Source organism: Ursus arctos, unplaced genomic scaffold (assembly GCF_023065955.2).
Source record: "Ursus arctos isolate Adak ecotype North America unplaced genomic scaffold, UrsArc2.0 scaffold_9, whole genome shotgun sequence".
NCBI classification, from domain to species: Eukaryota; Metazoa; Chordata; class Mammalia; order Carnivora; family Ursidae; genus Ursus; species Ursus arctos.
Window position 1 is genome coordinate 41,472,197 of NW_026623111.1, and position 18,360 is coordinate 41,490,556.

The following is an 18,360-nucleotide window of genomic DNA, read 5'->3' on the forward strand; positions in this document are numbered from 1 at the left end:
GTGCCCTAATGTGCGCTGGGTGCCGGGCTTCACAAAGCGCGCGGGCAGCACCCCCCTCGTCTGGGAACCGCCTCGGGCCCCCGACCACATCACAAGGGAGGAGGAGAGGTAGAGAGATGAAGGGGCTCCGGGGCCAGGAGCAGGCGGCGAGGGCCCGCACGCCCTCCTCCTCCCCGACGGCTCAGCCCCCGGGGATTAGCACGTCGAAGGAGCAGAGGCCAGACGCCACCGGGAGGGAGCGAGACCCGGGAGCGAGGGAGGGAGGGGAGGCGAGGAGGGGCTCGGAGAAGGGGCGTGGCCGGCGCGCAGGGGGAGGGCACTGGGAGGAGGGGCCGCTGCTCGGCGCTCGCGGCTCTGGGGGCTCGGCTTTGCCGCGCTCTGTGCACTTGGGCGAGAGCAGAACGTGGAACGGAGCTCCGATCCCAGCGCAGCCACCGCGATGAGAGGCGCTCACGGCGCCTGGGATTTTCTCTGCGTCCTGCTCCTCCTGTTCCGCGTCCAGCCAGGTGGGAGAGCGCCCCGGGCACCCGGGCCGCGCCCCCCGCCCCGGTGTAGCTTGTGCCCCCGAGGGCTCGAACCCGTTGGGGGGGTTCGTCAGCAGGGGTGGCTGACGGCCCTCCAGTGCCCGTGCTTTTCAGGCTCCGGGAAGGTTCGAGGCGTTGCCGGGACTCTCCTGCGCCCTGCCTCGCTCACCTGCGCGAGGAGCCCCTGCCGCTGGTGGCGAGGGCGCTGAGCTGGGGGTCGTGCGGGAAGGAGGGCAGCGAGGGGGCTCAGGAGTGGGTGAGGTGCGGCTGCAGGCTGCGCGCTAGTTCGGGGTTGCTTTTGTGCGGAGGATACGCGGGGGCCGAGGCGGGCGGGTCCGGGGTCCGCACCCAGCGCGTTATCTCCGCCGTGCGAGGCGCGGCCGCTGCTTCCTTTTGTTAAAAGTTGCGCGTGTGTGACCGGCGCACTGGACGAGCAGCCCGCAGGTTCTTAGCCGCGCCGAGGGCAAAGTTGGAGAGCCTTTTCTTTGCTCCGCGGCTGCCGCTTTCCAAACCGCGGGCGCTCTTTGTGGCTCAGATCTGGGGACAGACCCGCTGCCTCCTCTCCTCGCGGCGTCCCCGGGCCCCCTGGATAGGCATTTTGCCCGGGGAGCGCGCGGCGTGAGGCTCTGGGGCCAGACCCGCGAACCTAGAGGTGGCGGCTACGGGGACAACTTGGACAGGGCGTGCGGAAAGCAGCCGCTAGGTTGCAGACTTTTTGCTGTTGTAAATCCCCTGCCAGAGGCTCGCCCCTTTCCGCCGCGGTGCCGTTGCTTTCCTGCCACGCGCCTCCGAGCGGCTGGTGGCTGCGTTTGCCGCCTGCTCCCGGAGGAGGCAGGGACAGTGCGCTGGGACGCTCAGGTCCTCCACCCGGCCGCCTCCCGGGCTCCGCCAGTATGCCCGGACAGGCTGGCGGGGCTCTGCAAGCCGCTGGAATCGCTGTCTGCGACCAGTAATTTCGGGTGCCCGTTTTCTTTGGGAATTTTGAGATTTGCAGCACCCTTTCCCACGTGATAGCTACACTACTTAAGGGCCGCCTGGGGCGGGGGTGGGAGATGGAGTGGAACTTTCTGCAAATCTTACTTGGATCTGAAAGCTGTAATGAAAATCCGGTTCTGTCTGCGCGGGAACTTGGGGCTGAAGGTGGAGGAGGAGGATTTGCAGGCTCCTGGAAGCCCTCGGTCAGATTCCCTGCCCCTTTTTTTCTGGGTGTCGCTAGTGCGCGAGCGAGTGCAGGTCGCCCTGCTAACCCTTGAAACCCTGCTCTCTCCCAGGTCAGTTTTTAAAAACCTTTAAGGCTACCCCGATGATGCAAGGACAGAAAGTGAGTCTGAACTGGAATTTAAGGGCTTAAAAGCGAAGCGTCGCTAGGAACTATCGTGGTGCTCAATTGACCACTGGTCCGTTTTCCATAAAGTCTCAAGGTGCAGCCTCTCCACTCCCAGGCTTGAAAGGCATTGTGAGGGCTTTCCTGTGGAGGAAGGGAGGCGTTGCATCTGGACCGTGGGCGCGCGGGGCGGGGGGGGGTCATTAGTGTGTGCCCGGATTCCGTGGCGGATTTGACCGTTTAAGCTTCAAATGACACGTTTGGTTCTTACGTCTTTGTGCCTTGGCATTTTTAATTTCAGTTACGGTATGTGTACGGACCGAATACGGCACTAGAAAGACCACACAGAATAGCTCCCTTTTTAAACATTAAATGAATTCGTTGCTTCCTTCTTCCTCATAATTATTCCTTCTCCATCCAGTAGATTTTTGGCAGAGGGAATTTTAAGGTCTGGCTCCTGGGGGGCAGTATGGTATAGTGACAGAGCCTTGAGCTGCCCTTCTGGTTCTCCTTTTCCAGCATTTATTAGCTGTGTGCCCTTGGCAGGTCGTTTAAATTCTGGAGATCCCAATTTTCTCAAGAGGACGGTGAGGCATCTGCATCATGAAGGATCCTTTGGGTCCCAAATTCTCCTTTTCCAGTGTTCTGAGTGTAGACTACAGTTTTTCTGAATTCTTTTCCTGATTCCTTTTTGTCTCCCTGAAATTCTTCTGCCTCTCCTGGTTACAGGGACCACTCCTGGTATGCTACTGGTCGACCCCTCGCTAATGCAGGGAGGTGTGGTTTATCCTGCTCTCTCCTCCATCCACACAGGTTTGCCTAGTTTCCCTTGGAATTCAATCAAGGAGGTGCCAACCCTTTAGGACCCTCCATCCCCACTGCCCTCGGTATTGACGATTCCTGAGCCCAGCAAGATGAGCCCGCAGGGAATGGTGAATCATACTTTCCCCTTGTTCCTGCAGGTGTGAGGCCAAAGTCATACCCAGCAGCTGGCCCGGGACATTTTGGTTCTTATCCTGTTGAGAATAATATGATGGTCTTGTAAAGGGATCCCAGAAGTCATTTATCCCCATTCTGGTCTTTCCTACTCATCCACACATTTTTTTTTCTTACGACTTGATAAATTATGTATGCTGTGTTATTGCAACACATTTTCTGATGTGCCTTATATTTCACTTCGTGTGTTGTACATAGTTGTTGTTCTTTATTCAAACCTGGGCCGCGCCCATGCTGGGGAAGGGGGGCTTTACGCCGTGTTTCTAGTCCTCCCAGCAAGCCCTGGAGGTCGTACTCTTACCATCCCTTACCATTTTATAGCTGGAGAAACTGGCTGAGAATTAGTCAGTTACAAAATAATCAGTGGTGAAGCCCGGCATTAGCCCCACATATATACCCGACTGTATATCCATTCACGTGCCTTAATAGATTCAGTTGTGAGATTCATTTGAAACTATTCAGGAAGCACATGCTACAGGCCAGGGTATTGTCGGACGTTCTGGGAATACAGGATGCTCAAGGTCATTACCTTCCAAATTTTGGTAAAAAAGACCTAGGATTGCCTGTCTTAGGATGTCTTCGTGTTCTCAGTTCTAAGGGAGGTATTCACCGGGGAGGGGAGTCATTAAATGTAGCTTCCCTGGAAGTATGTAGGCAGCTGACCCTGGGCAAGAGGACTGTAGGTGTTCGCTGTCCCATTCCAAAGGCCCTCAGAAATGAAGATGAGCTGTCTCTAAAATAATGGTGGAGGTCAGTTGAGATTTTTTCCATCCCCTTCTCCAAAAAATAAAACTGCTCTTAGCATTATTCTATACTTGTGGCATACTTGTGGAAGAGCAGACTTTGAGGAATGAGTTAATACCACTGGTCATTTACCCCGAATGGGCACAGTGAGGTAGAGAAGGGCAGTTTCCCACTCCTAGCCCAAGACAAATTCTCAGAAGTGTGCCAAGTGTTTAGTGGGGCTTCCCTGGTAGCGCGTTTAGGGACGGATGTGGTGGTGGTGGTGATGGATTTTGCTGCCGTTGTTGATGGCTGCTAGAAGTTGCCCTTAGGATTTGACTCATTTCCTCAAGTCTCCCCCCAGCTGATTAAAGGACACCAGGAAATGAGCCACAGTGTCCAAGCGGAATTCTTGAAGCTGGCCTTGCAGGATGGGAACCCCTCAAAGGCCGTGGTCAAGGCTGCAGAATGGATTTAGTTTAACAGCCGGTGGACAGGCTGGGACCGAGGGAAGTGCTTTATTTTGCCATATTCATGTGTGGTTAACTTTCAAAATAAGGGATTGAAAGACATGGGAAGGGATTTTAAATATGCAGCCTTTCATAGGCAGCCTCTGGAACTCGAATGGGTAGCTTCCTGACTGCAAGTCCAGGGTGAGGAGTGCCTACCAGGGAGTGAGCAAAGATACAGGTGTGAAGCTAGGGCAAAGCTGGTGTAAATCTTTGTTGCAAGGAGGGCACTTTGAGGAAGCCTGGCCTAGGATCTCTGATTTGGGGCATTTGGGACCTGAGACAGCTCATCTTTTTTTTTTTTCTTTTTTTAAAGATTTATTTATTTATTTATGTGACAGAGAGAGACAGCCATCGAGAGAGGGAACACAAGCAGGGGGAGTGGGAGAGGAAGAAGCAGGCTCACAGCGGAGGAGCCTGATGTGGGGCTCAATCCCGTAAGGCTGGGATCACGCCCTGAGCCGAAGGCAGACTCTTAAGGACTGCGCCACCCAGGCGTCCCTGAGACAGCTCATCTTTTGACTTCAGACTGTAAATAGGTAGAGGTTACTGGCTAACATGTTTGTCGTCCCCCGCCCCCCCCCCCCCCCCCCGATGCTTTTTAGGAAAACACCAAGGCAGTACTTAAAATCTGGAGAATTTATGTCAGGATCTCAATTTCTCTATTCTTTTGAAGAACTGAACTCTGCCCCTCTCGATGGGACCTGTGCTGTTTAGGAGACTCCAGGAGATACCGCTCCAGGGCCAGCCCTTACACATGCAGGCATTTAGCCTTAGGCCCTGGTGAGCGTCCGTGGGACCACACAGGTACCTGGTGCACAGAGCACAGGCCTAAGGAGTGTAGACAGCCTTGTATCAGTCTGCTAGCTTCATGGCTGACACCCTTGGGGCCTGGGAGCAAGTCGCTTACCCTGCTGAAGTTACTTTTTCGTCTTAGTTTCAGCTGTGTGACTTTGGCAGATTCCTTAATCATTCTGTGCCAGTAAATGTGTTTCTACATAGAGAGTTTTTAGAATGGTGCTGCCTGGCACGCTTCTCCTACAAGCTCAATACGTGTCAGTCATAATTATTATCTGTAAAATAGGACTTCTTGTTATTCCTAACATGGCATAGTGCCCACTCTAATATGGTTGTCCTAAAAATCAGAAAGAAACTCTTGTACAGATGCCTGGCACAGGGTCTGGGATGGGACAGGCACCTCATAAGTGAGTGAGCTCTGTATGTAGAATTTGACAGTTTCTCTTCTGTCATCTTTGCAGGCAGGTATCAGTAAGTACTAACATGATGGCTTTTAATGTGAAATCAGCTTTAATTTTTGTTTCGCATTTCATATAGCTTTTGAGTTGGGAAGCACTACTCGAGACTGAACAGATCTTGGACTTTTTTTTTTTTTTTGCCCCCCCAGAAAGAAAAACAACCCAGAAGATTTCTCCAATGAAAACATTCACATCTGCTGATTCTCCCATTCATCTTCTGCCTTAGCCTCCATGCTTACGTTTTGGTTTCGACACACTTGGTTAGGTATCTCCCAGAGCATCCTTTCTGACAGCTAGGTTTTCAACACTTACAAACTTTAGGCTAATTTGTTATCCAGGGCAGGTGGCATCGGAGTTAAGACCTTGGGCTCTGAAACGGACAGTCTGGGTTTTTATCCAGTTTGGCCCTTTGCCAGCTCTGGGAGAAAATGCTGCTTCTCTGGAGGCTTCGGTTCTTCATGTGTGACCCAGGGGTGGTGGCATGGGCTCCCCAAAAGAGTAAGTGAGATCATCCACATAACGTGCCTAGCATGGTGTCCCTCGTGGGGACAGCATGGGGACTCCATATCAGGCTGATTTTATGTTCCTCTTTCAGCTTTGTCTTTTAGAAAAAAAAATTGGAAATGAATTAAAACCAGATTAGGCAGAGTGGTGTTTGTTTTGTTTTAGTAGTAGGATGAAATGTATACATTTAATGTCTAGTTTTTTAAAAAAAATCCACTCCTAGTGGCAATGTGTAGTTCTCTCCCTGGTTCTTTGTTTCACCTTATTCTTAGCCCGTTTCAGTGGATACAGATTTCTGGATGAGAGTTGAGGAGGGGAAAGCTTTGTAAAAGGGCCATTTTCTCAAGGAAAATAAGTAAGCGTCCAGGAACCCTATTACCTTGTAAAGTGGCATTGAAAGCACCTTAGGAGTGAGGGGCTTTTCTGTGACTGCCTTCCCTAGGAGTGAGGGACCAGGCTGAACTCGGCCATTGCCCCAGGCTAGACACATACATGGTTATCATGTCCTGTTCTCCAGCCCTTGTACAGGACTTTGAACACAGTAAATGCTCAGTAAACATTTCAGAAAGGGCCTTAAGGAAAATCTATCAATCCCTAGGCCTCGGTGCTTGCGGGGAGGACAGATGTGGGCTAGGGGTGGGGGAGGGGTGGACTAAGAGCACAGCCTCCGATTTAAAGCGAATTTGGTGTCAAAAGAAGCGCAGAGTGCTCAGGCAGGATTTCAAAGGACAGGAGTTTATGTCTTGGTGGGCAGATGATAGAGATCAGAGATCAGTAGAAGTGTCCATGTGGGAGATAATATCTGACATTAATTTCTGTGTGTTAGGGGATAGAGTGTCTGTAGTTGAGGCTTCCGTTGGAAGAAAGCTGTGGGAACAGGGGACAAGACTTAAGATCTTATCTGAGGATTGTTCAGTCTTTCAGGTAGTATGATGGTTGGGGTGGGTCCGGAAATTGGAGGGGAAGAGGCTGGAAAGGTGGGCTCTTGGATTAGCCTCGAGGAACATCCCAGGGAGGGTGTATTTAGTGTTGAGTTTGGTCCGGATTCTGAAAAGAGCTTTGAGGTCAGGGCTAAGGGGGACCTGACCCAGGAGTGGCCCTGTGGGTTGTGCTGACTAAGTCAGGGCTGCTCGCTCCACCATTCTTTGCATCCAGTCCCCAACCTGCTCCGAAAACTTGGACACCCCCTTGCGGTGGGTAACCAAGACTCAGGGAGGTGCGCGGGCGCACGCACGTAACGTGTGTGTGTGTGTGTGTGTGTGTGAGTGTGTGTGTTTACATTTTAGTAAAATACACATAACATTAACTGTCTTAATCATTTTGAGGTGTACGGTTCCATAGTGTCAGGTACATTCACGTCGTTGTGCAACCCATCTCCAGAACACTTTCCATCTTGCAAAACAAACTCTGCGCCCATTAAACACTCCCTGTCACCCCTCCCCCGGCCCCTGGCAACCATCATTCTGTTTTCTGTATTTATGAATTCGACTACTCTAGGGACCTCATATAGGTGGAATCATTCAGTATTTGTCGTTGTGTCTGGCTTGTTTCACTTAGCATAATGTCTTCAAGGTTCATCCATGTTGTAACATATGTTAGAGTTTCCTTGCTTTTTAAGGAAGGAAATGTATGGATATGTGTACGTGTGTCTGCATATGCACATGTGTCAGTTTGTACCATATTTTGTTATGCCTCCCCCTTTGGCTGTTCTGAATAATGCTGCTGTGAACGTGGGTGTACAAATATCTAAGGGAGAGTTTTTCAGGGGCCTCATTGGGGATGGTCCGTCTCATGGCTGAGCTATGTGTTGATGGGGAGCTGGGTAGAGGGACGGTCATACTCTTTAGGTGGTCTCTGGGTGAAGGGGTGAGGGCCTGGGTGTGAGACTATGTGCTCTGGATAGAAGGGAAAACGTTTAGAAGACATGAGGAAGGTAAAGGTGGCCGACTTCATTCACTTGGCAAATTCACGGGCGTCTTGGATGTGTCAGGCATGGATGAGATTGAGGGGAAGGGGGAGCAGGCATTCCCGTAGACATGGGTAACTGGGAGGACTGGGGGTACTATGAAATAAATGGAAAATAAAACCAGAGGAGCAGCAGCCCGTTTGAGGGGAGGAATATGATATGGGTCTCTGTTGTACTTATTTATTGACTGTTTACAGGCTGTCTTCATTTGAAACTCAATTTCACAGACACGATGGTAGATACAAATGAGATTCTTGTTAGGGTCAGGTCCACGTGAGGGCAAAACTATACCCCAAAAGTCAACAGAACATGGCTGTGTAATAGTAATGGTAGGATTTGGGGGATTTTTAAAGAATTCTGTGTTGTGGATCAGTCACAATGAAAGTAAATTTTCATGAAAACAAATATATAGCAGGAAGCTCATTCTGCATTTCTTCTCCGCGTTAAGCCATTTTTAAAGGGTGTTCATTGGCTTCCTCAGAGAACAGAATGGACATTGTGGGTTTGAGGGAGGAGGACACAGTTGATTAAAGCTTTGGCAAATAGGCCCTTTGAAGGCAACTTAAAGAAATTGGATTTATTAAGCTGGAGAAGATAAGGTGAGGAAGTTTTTGGGAATGACAGTGTTCAAATATTTGTAGTGTGTGAATGAAGAATGGGACAAAATGAGAATAGTTTAAATTGCCCCAGAAGGAAATTGAGATTCTTTTTTGGGGGGGGATTCTTTGATTGGAGGCTTGGAAAATACTTTGTTGCATTACCAGGGTTAGTTATAGGGTCTTTGCTGCAAGTATGAGGAAAGCCATGTAATTGTCACTTTGAAATAGTTAGGTCCTGCTTACCTCAGCTGGTTTGATGACCCTTTAAGGGCCCGCCTGAAACCTTTTCTAAATAAAATAACCAGCCGTTTTTCCTTCTTCCCTGCCTGGGCTTTGGGCAGAGTGTTTCTCTAAATTCTGGTTTGACTCTAACACATCCATGAACTCTTCACAATTTTTGGCTATATTGAAAATAGCCAATAAAGAACCCACAGCTTAAACTTGGGTTATTGATCTGTTGGGGGTTGGGGGTATCCAACCACAGAATGGATGGTGCAGTGTGATCACGTAAGCCGAGTGCCAAAGGAAGAGAAGCAAAAGGAAGTTTCGAGGTCTAGAGACATCGGTCATCGATCATAATTAACCCTAACCAAAGAACGATCGTGCTCTGTGATCCCCCAACTGACTGGTAATTTTGAGAGAAAGCCAGCCATGCTGCATGTGGGCCGAGAGATCTGTAAGGATGAAGGAAGTCCTTCTCCCTTGATTGCTCAGGGATGGATTGTTCGCTCTGTGGTTTACCCACCACCCTGACTTCCCTTCCCATCTGCTCTTTCCCTTTGGTCACTTCACGGTCATGGCTCAATGGCACATACCAGATCAGCCAGCCGTCCGGCGGGGGGAAGATGGTGGAAATGAAATTGCAGTTCAACAGCTTCTAGTTGACTACGCCACTTCACTTGTCAGGTTGAAATGTGTGATGATGTCTGAGATGTGATCCCTGCCTTTGAGGAGGCTGGGAGCCTCGGGAAGATAAGGGCTGGGGTCGGCGCTAATGTAATAGGATTTGTAATAAGATTTAAATAACAGTCCTGGTCCAGAAGCCAAGATGCATGCATATTCATTACCCTTGGATTAGAAGGACTAGGCATCATTTCTGGAGGAGAGGGGCTGAGTCAGAGGAAGATCTGGGGCCCAAGTTAAATCTTGGTTCAGGAATTGGGTAAGGTGTGAATCTGAAAGGAAAGGGTTTCGGTTAGCCAGAAGACTCCTATTGGAAAGAATCTACTGGAAGATGAGATTGGGTAATTTCTAGGATTTTTTTTTTTTTTAAATTCGTCAGTAATTGCAGTATTTCCTACGATACCATATGTGGGGAGATTTTTGTTAAGTGTAATCTGGTCAAGTAGTTACTTATTCAGAGAAATCAACTTTAAAAAAAATGGAAAAGTACAGACCTTACTTTTGCATGTATTACACATAATGTATGTACAATGGAAATCAAGAGTAGGTCCACGGATATGTACTTGGAGTTGCTTTTAAGTCCAGGACTAATTACCCTCCCTCACCTTCGTACCTCCTCACCGCCAGCCAAGATTACAGTTTCCGTAGGCTCCACATGCGATAGCGGTAATAGATGGGTTTTGGTTCTTATTAGCAGATTTTAAATATTTAGTAAAATGATATTCCAGGCATGTAGCAGTATGCATAAATCCATTCATTAAAAAAAACAAAAAACAAAAAACAAACCCACTCCAAAAAGAAACAGTAACAAGCCCCAAACCTCCCAACCTTGATAATAAGGGTCCTGTATGGTTTAGGACATCTGGAGATCCTGCCCCGGGTTCTCCAGCCCTGCATTAGAGGGGAATTGGAAGGGAATTAGGGGCACTGGGTACTGGCCTCGCAAAAGCAGTGAGCCATGGGTGGGGCGGTGGCTGTTGGTGGAGGAAAAGTCAATCGCGTAAAGAAAGGGTGTGTGGTGGTACTCACCAGGGGAGTGCCTTGTTCCTGACCAAGTGGGAAAAAATAATAGGGAAAATGAAAAGAGGAGAAACCCATACTTACTCCTTTTCTTGTATCTTTAAGTTCCTGAGTGAGGCAAAATATCTAGCTTCTTTTGGATTTACCCCAGGTGACTCAGGTTATTTCAAAGGGTGTTTATAAAATTCTACAAAACAATCCCGGGCTGCCAGTGATTTACATAGAATGACCTCTGTAGGCAGTGGGCTTGCTTAGCGGAGTTAGAACAAAGGAGGTATTCTCACAAAGAACTTTGGAAATTATTTGGTGTGTCTTTTTATTGGAGAGAGGTATTTATAGAAAGGAATCTAATATAGATTTGGCTTCTGGGGAAAACACTGGCGATTTTGTAAGTGTGGTGGGGGGTGGGGGCATTGGCTCTCTCTTACTCTACTTGGCTGGTGCAGGTTTGAGAGAAAACAAGAGCGTGTTTAAAAAAATGGAGAATTATTCTACTTGGAAAGACTACAGGTACTTTTAAAGTAACTCGGTTTTTTGGTTTGTAAAATGTTTTAAATGCATTTCCATTCTAGTTTTCACAGATTTCTTTTTTAATGGGCGACATTGAGTCCGCGCACCTTGGGAAGACCTTCATTTTAAGAAATGGCCTGGTAAAAACCACACGGGCTGGTCATTAGGCTTTATGTCATTGTTAAATTGAACCCAGATTCTTCATTCAAAATACGTCATTCGAATAGCCGCTTGAAAATGCTTAATTGGGGATGTGGGAATGTTTTCTTCCTACTTACCACGGTATCGTCAGGATATTTACTGCAGGCAAATAGTAGACACGTTTCTAGCTCAACCAAAATGCACCACTTTCGTAAAAAAAAAAAAGAACCCCCCCTACCCCCCCTTTTGCTTTTTAAAATAAACTAGCATATGTAGAAGGGTTTATGAATTTTTTAGTGGATCTGAATGTGTAGCCTAATTTACATTTCTGCATTTTCAGGGGATATTATTTAAAATGATCACCTTAGCTTCAGGATGACTGCCTGCAGGAGAGAGGCTGGCCGGGGGAGTGGATGCTGGAGGGCTGAGGTGGTCCAGTGCCCGCACGTGAGGACGGTCCGTGGCCGGTGTAGCCGGCCTCTGTCTCCCCACCGGAAATCTGGAGCAGCAGCTCTGGCCATAAAACTGTAGTGCTTAAGTCTCATAGCTTCTCTCTTGGTCCCTCCTACTATCTTTCAGACTGACCTTACACAGTCGGAATTCACAGATTTGTTCATAAATAATTATTAAATCACTGGGGGAGGGGGCATAGCAGTGAACACACCAAGCAAAAAGTCTCGTCATCTTGGGGCTTCTGTTCCAGTGAATTCTTTCTGTCTCATGAGCCCAGGCTCCCCCAAAGAGCCCAGAAAGAAAAGAAAGCCTAGGGTCTCTCATAGAAAGCAGCTTAATTTAGATTTATTTCGGTTCCACATTATGGTCAATTAAGGAAGGAAGCTGAGAAAGGTAGGGTTTCTCAGAGGGTCAGCGGGGACTAGGTTCATGGGGAGGGAGGGGCCGGAGAAGGCAAACCAGAACAGGGCAAGAAGAGAAACGGGGGAGGGGGGCCAGGGGCCGACTCAGTGGGAGGTTTTGAAGATGTGGGTCCCTTGAGTCCTGTCTGCCACAGGTCCTGCCCTGGGAAGGGCTGAGCCCCTCAGTGCTGTTGCAGCTTTTCACCGCCCCAGTCTCTGTAGTCCAGAGTGGGGAGCCACTTGAGCTGGTGTTCCTGGAAGGACTCACCAAAGGGGGTTGAATCAAGTGTGTGTAACATGGGGGGAGCACAGACAGGTGTCTTCACTTTCCGGATTTCGGGGAGACTTTCCTGTGCCCCAGTGCGTTGTCAGTCTGGAGGCTTGGAATCCTTTTTCTCGGAATGTACCAGAATGCTTTTTCACAGCTGAGAGAGATGCTTCAGGGGTCCAGGCTGAGTGCTCTTCAGGATGTCTCCAAGGACTAGAGGCTCTTCGCTTCCTTTTAAAATTCATCCTTTTCTTGTTAAAATTGGACCATCATTGGATTTAATAATAACTACACTCCACTGATGGCACTTTGTGTCCCACTGGTCAGCGGCTGACAGGTATTCTGGGCATCATGCCCCACTCTCCCGTTACTGTAGGTGGCCTGGGTGAGGTGACAGCAGCTTGGCTTCAGCTGACTTTCTGCATTTTGGCCTGAGAGTGGTCTTTCGGAGATCTATGAAGTGATAAGCTCTCTGGTTTCAAATCAAGGACTCCCCCAAATGAGAATTGACCCTGTTGAACTCCTGAGGACTGGAAAGTTCTTCTCTGTCAGTTCTTGGGCATGGAGTAGGACTGTTATTGCCTTTGGTATTGTTAGTGTTGATTAGCTGGAAGGAATCCAAGATACCGACTGTCCAGCGATGGACAGTGGTACCCTTTGAGTTGTGGGCAAGAAGGTATATCCCCAGTGACACAGCTTTGGTGGAAGGCCTTCAAGATTCCTCGGGGGCCTGGTAGGAAGTCAGCTAACAATTTCGATGAAACGACCAGCTTGAGCTGCACAAGTGTGGGTACTGAAGTAATTACGGAATCCGTTGCTGTCATACCCTTGCCCCAGGTTTGACAAAAGACTTGTAAGTCAGAGAATTCTTTCTGTCCAGTGAGGTCATCACTGGTTAGTACCGACTGTTTTGGGTGAGAATTTCAGGGCCTAGTTTAAATAGACCCTGTTTAAATTTGCTATCAGTTAACTAGAGAAAGGTTTAAAAAAAAAAAAAGTAGGGTACCTAGAACTTTTGGACTATTCCTTGAGTGGTTTGAAAACCTAGTGGTAACCATTTTATTTTAAGATGGAACAGTTGAGGAGCGCCTGGGCGGCTCAGTTGGTTTAGCGCCCGATTCTGGGTTTCTGCTCAGGTCACAGTCTCAGAGCATTGAGACCGGCCCTGTGTCAGGCTCCATGCTCATCCGGTAATCGGGGAATCTGCTTGAGGTTCTCTCTCCCCCTGCACACCACAGCCCCACCCCCCCACCCCCTGCTCACACACGTACACTCTCTCTCTCCAAAATAAATAAATCTTTAAAAAAAAAAAGATGGAGCAATTGAACCTCACATTAACTTTAAAATAAATAAATTACACAGGTGCCCGGCTGGCTCAGTTGGTTAAGCGCCCAGCCCTTGATTTGGGCTCAGGTCATGATCTCAGGGTCGTGAGATCGAGCCTTCAGAGCCTGCTTAAGAGTCCCTCTCTCCTCTCCCTAAAACCCCCTCCCATGCACTCGTTCGTTCTCTCTCTCTCTTAAAAAAGAATGAACTATATACATATATATATATACACACACATATATATATATGTGTATATATATTTAGGTATATAAATCATGGGGACGTTTCAGACGTAGGTAGTAGTGTAATGAACCTTCCTATACCTGTCGTCCAGCTTCCCCAGTTGGATCAGCAACCAGCCTTTCTGCCTCATCTCTGTCCACTTCATCCTCCCATTATTTTGAAGCATATCTCATGCATCATGGGATTTCATCTATAAATGTTTTCAGCATCTAGCTCTGAAATACAATTCCCTTCCCCTAAACATAATGATAATGCCGATGTCACAGCCTTCCAAGTCAATATAATTCCACAGTGTTGTTGATAATCCAGTGTTCACATTTCCCCTACTGAAATAAAATAAATCTACAAATATATAAATATATATACACACACAAATATGTACACATTTGATAAAATCCAAATGAGATTCCCACATTGCAATTGGTTGATGTGGTCTTTAAGTCATTTCTTATTTATTTATTTATTTTTTAAAGATTTTATTTATTCATTTGAGAGAGAGATTGAGAGACAGAGAGAGTACAAGCAGGGAGAGAGGAGGCATCAGGAGAGGGAGAAGCATACTCCCCACTGAGCTGGGAGCCTGACATGGGGCTCGATCCCAGGACCTGGAGACCATGACCCGAGCCAAAGGCAGACGCCCAACCACCCAAGCCACCCAGGTGCCCCCATTTCTTATTTATGATAGGTCCTATTCTCCCATTTTTGTGGAAGAAACTGAGTACTTGGCCTGTGCAGTTTTCCACAGTCTGAATTCTGCTCAGTCTGCTGATTGCATTCCTGTGGTGGTGGCTCACGTCCTCTCTGGTCCCTGTGTGTCCTGTAAATTGGTGATTTAGAGGTTTGGTCATATTCAGGTTTGATCCCCAACAAAACTACTTACTAATTGGTGTGTTCTTCTGTTATTTCACTTTCTTTTTTTGGTGTACCTTTGGGTACTGGCAAAGATTTGTATTTTTTCACTCTACTGGTTGCTTTTATGCTGATACCTTTTTATAATACCCTTGTTTTGCTCTTGGGAGAGGGTGCTGTTTTCTGTTGGTTTCCTCCTGTGAGTGACATTTAAATTAGCTAGAAGTCTGTTCTTTCTTCTCCCCCCGCCCTCCCCCCCCAGATTGGCATTTGAAGCAATATCCTTTCACCCCAGTGACTATCTGTACAATCAGGGAGCATATGCTACTTTTCAGATACTCTTCCCTCCCCTAATTTTCCTGATAGCTATACTAAAATTGCTTTATCAGAATATATCATAATCATATATTCTGCTGTCTCCTTTGTTACCACTCTTTTTTTCTACTCGTAAATACATATTTGATGCTGGCCACTGGTCCTTCTGTCCTGTCTTTCCTGGCAGGTTGGTTTTCTGCTTGATGCCTCAGGAAGCACTCACGGGATGTATTCCCTGCATTCTGTGTTCGTAACAGCTCGTCTGTCGCATTTATACTTCAAAGTCAGGTTGGCTGATATAAAATCCTTGGCTCATCTTTTCTTTGTGCAAGTATCTTTAATATTTTACGGTACTGTCTTTTGCCATAAAGTGTTGTCAAAGTCTGCTGACAATCTGATTTTCTTTGCCTCACATTTAACTTGGTATGTTTGCCTAGCTACCCAAAGGAATGTGTTTTACTTTTATTCTTTGAAGTCCAGTGGTAGTTGACAGTGCTGGCTGCTCTGTGTTGATTTTTCTAGGGACGTGATACGCCACTGAAATATGTAATTACCCAGGAAGGTTTGCTCGTGGCACAGCTTTTACTATGTGCCCTATTCTTTTGCTCCGGCTTCAGGAACTCCCGTTGTGTGTGTGTTAGATCTTCTTTGCCTGTCTTCTATGTGGATCACTTCCTCCCAAATCTTTTTAGCGTCTTCGTAATTTATGTGAATTAAAACATTTTGTTCTTCTCCATCTTCCAGTTCTTTTAAGGCACTGTTCATTTTATTTGCTCTTTGTGCTTTTTTTAAAAAAATAACCTTTCATTTCTGAAATGATTTTTTTCCCTTTTATATCTAATTCTTTCCTTAGTTCTTTACCTTCTTTAACTCAAATCTTCCATTTTCTCTGATCAACTGATATCTGGGTTTAAAAAATTCTGGTTTATGTGGTTCTTCATAGCTTCTTTGATTTAATTTCTTTTAGCTTGTTTTGAAATGCTGGGTTGGAGTTTACATCTGTTTTCTTTCTTTCTGGCATGATTTTATTGTCTATACTGGGAATGTCATTCTGCTCCTTGTTTTTTCTTTAAGTAACTATTTGGAAGTCAGCTGTGGTTCTTCTCTGTTGCTCAACATGAGTTTTCCTGTATTTTTTTGTGGGGCCAGTATAGCTTTTCTAGTTGCACAGTTCTAGAGTACCACTTACATTGTTTGCATGGAGTGGTGTGTGGACTCTACTTTTCAGCAGTCTAAGATCTTTCATTTTTGGTCCCCATACCCGCCTGCCCACCCCTAACTTTCTCCCTGTTTTGCTCTTCTTGGATTCATCCCCAGCAGTTTCCCCTTCCTATGGGGCTTTCTCCTTTCTAGTTCATTCATAAGAATCTGACCTCCCCCAACCTAGAACATTCCAGCACTTAGACATACATGGGTCATAATTCCCTCTGCACTTAACAGTGAAATTAGAACCTGCAAAGCCATCGACCAGTTTGCATGGGTATTCTCAGAATGGCTCCCCGAACTTTCCAGAGAGTATCTAATGGAAGTTCTTGAAGCTGTTGGTTGTCCTCATCTTCTCATTTATAGGGTTCATGGGAATACCTTATCCCCTGGTTCTGTTGTAGATATTGTTCCTGGGTTTTTGGTGCTGCTCTGTTTGTCTCTTTTTATGGTTGGGGTGGGTGCGGGTGGGGGAGATCAATAATTAGGTTGCTACCACTGTAGCCACCTTCCCAGAATCTACATAGACTTTTTTTTTTTTTTTTAGATTTTATTTATTTGAGAGAGAGCATGAGTGGGGGGAGAAGCAGACTCTCGGCTGAGCAGGGAGCCCGATGTGGGACTCCATCCTAGGACCCTGGGATCATGCCCTAGCTGAAGGCAGACACCTAACTGACTGAGCCACCCAGGTGCCCCTATGTAGACTTTTTAACATAAGATTTGGTAACCTTTTCGGGACCAAAGCAGCAAAGTCTTAAAACATCACTGGTAGCTGACTTTAAAAATAATGTTCTTCCAAAATAAGTTATTAAAAATGTGTTATAGAGAGAAAAGTTAGTGCTTGCAGCTTTCTGAAAACTGGAACCGAACACTTGATGGTGTACCTAGCATTAACTTCTAAGCTTACTTACGACAAAATGTAATGGTTGAAATCCTCAGGGTACCAGGAAGCTCCTGTCTGACCTGTTGTTTCTGAGGGAAATGTATAAAAAGTGACACCCTTTTGCCTTTGTTTGGCGTACTAGTCCTTGAGTTCCGAAAGAGAGAATGCTATTTTATGGTTTTAAAAGCATTAAACCACATTAATACTTTTAATACCATCTAATAAAGATGTAATCATTACCTAATTAGGTGTATTTTTCACTTTCAGCTTTTTTTCTCCCATGAAAAATTTGCATATCTTTAATTACAGTCATTTGAAAAAAAAAAATGCTTCCAGGGCTTGACATAATATTAATTTAGATTTCCAAAAATACTTAATTTCTTTCCTCCAACTTGAATTTCCTTTAGTTGGCCATTGATTTAAATTACCTACTAGAAGTTTCCAGTTATAGAATTGGCCTCTTTAGCCCCCCTGCTTTTAAGGTTAGCCATTATTGTAAAGTCATATAGGAAGGAGTAAAACTTTCTCAATGGACATATTGGAAAACTTTAAAAAAAAATTCTGGAAAACAGAGTAAGATCATTTCAGACATTTCCTCTTATTTGCTATGAAGAGATAAGAAGAAATCATTCTGAAAACAGAGCTGGTCATGAAGAATTCTTTGCAAAAGGGTAGCAGGCTTAATGTGTTGCTGTGAGTGAATGTCACCCAAGAAAGATTAAGGGACAAGTGAGCACTCATTAAGCAAATTGACCAGCAAGCGTTCTGATGAATGTCGCAACAAATTTGAATAAACGAATTTTGTCCATTAGTGTGCTTTTAGCCCAGTGTGATTGTTTTGGTCTAATTATTTTTTATTATTTTTTTTCAAATGTAAAATGACTGCAGAATTAACTATTGCAGCAATTTTCTGATTAGCAATTGAGAAAATTGGTGGATGGTATCCGACTCCTCACCAAGACATGTCTGTGATGTGATAGGGCCGCGTGCAGGAACACAGACCCTCTGGGGAGGAACAGATTCTCACCCACTGCAAATGGGAGCTGGGAGGCCCCACAGGATCAGCATGGGCTGTGTGGGCTTGGGCTCGGGCCCTCAGACGGAGTGCACCAGATTGAGGTCTGATGTGCTGCAGAAGTTGTATTTGCCACCCAGTGTCACTGTTCTGGAGTCCTGTAGCTGTGACTGGTGAATTCTGCAACATTTCCCACTTCTAAAGCTTGGGGATTTGAGAAATCTGTGCCCGAGTGTCTGCCAAAGCTTGTCAGGGGGACCCAGTGCGAGGCCGATTTCTAGGTGTAAAAGCCAGGCAGATTTGCTCACTCAAGAAAATCTGTTTTTTGTAGGTTTGCTTTGACTTCCAAGATACAGATACTGGTACAATTTTTTTTTCCTTTCCTTTTCTCTCTCTCTCTTTTTTTGTTTGTTTATTTGCTGCACTAAT

At 46.5% G+C, this 18,360-nt stretch overlaps 1 protein-coding gene across 5 annotated transcripts in view; it reads left to right on the plus strand.

Annotated features, from left to right (window-relative positions):
* The first annotated feature begins 356 nt into the window (after nt 1–356).
* Nucleotides 357–18,360, plus strand: part of KIT (KIT proto-oncogene, receptor tyrosine kinase) — an 81,266-nt gene continuing 63,262 nt past the window's right edge. For 3 of the 5 annotated variants that reach the window (XM_026508909.4, XM_026508906.4, XM_026508910.4), the window contains exon 1: nt 357–506. In XM_026508909.4, coding sequence (XP_026364694.3) covers nt 440–506 — 67 coding nt within the window. In that variant the 5' untranslated portion in view covers nt 357–439. The remainder of the gene's footprint in view (nt 507–18,360) is intronic. The other 2 variants (XM_026508911.4, XM_057309707.1) reach the window with 1 other exon arrangement.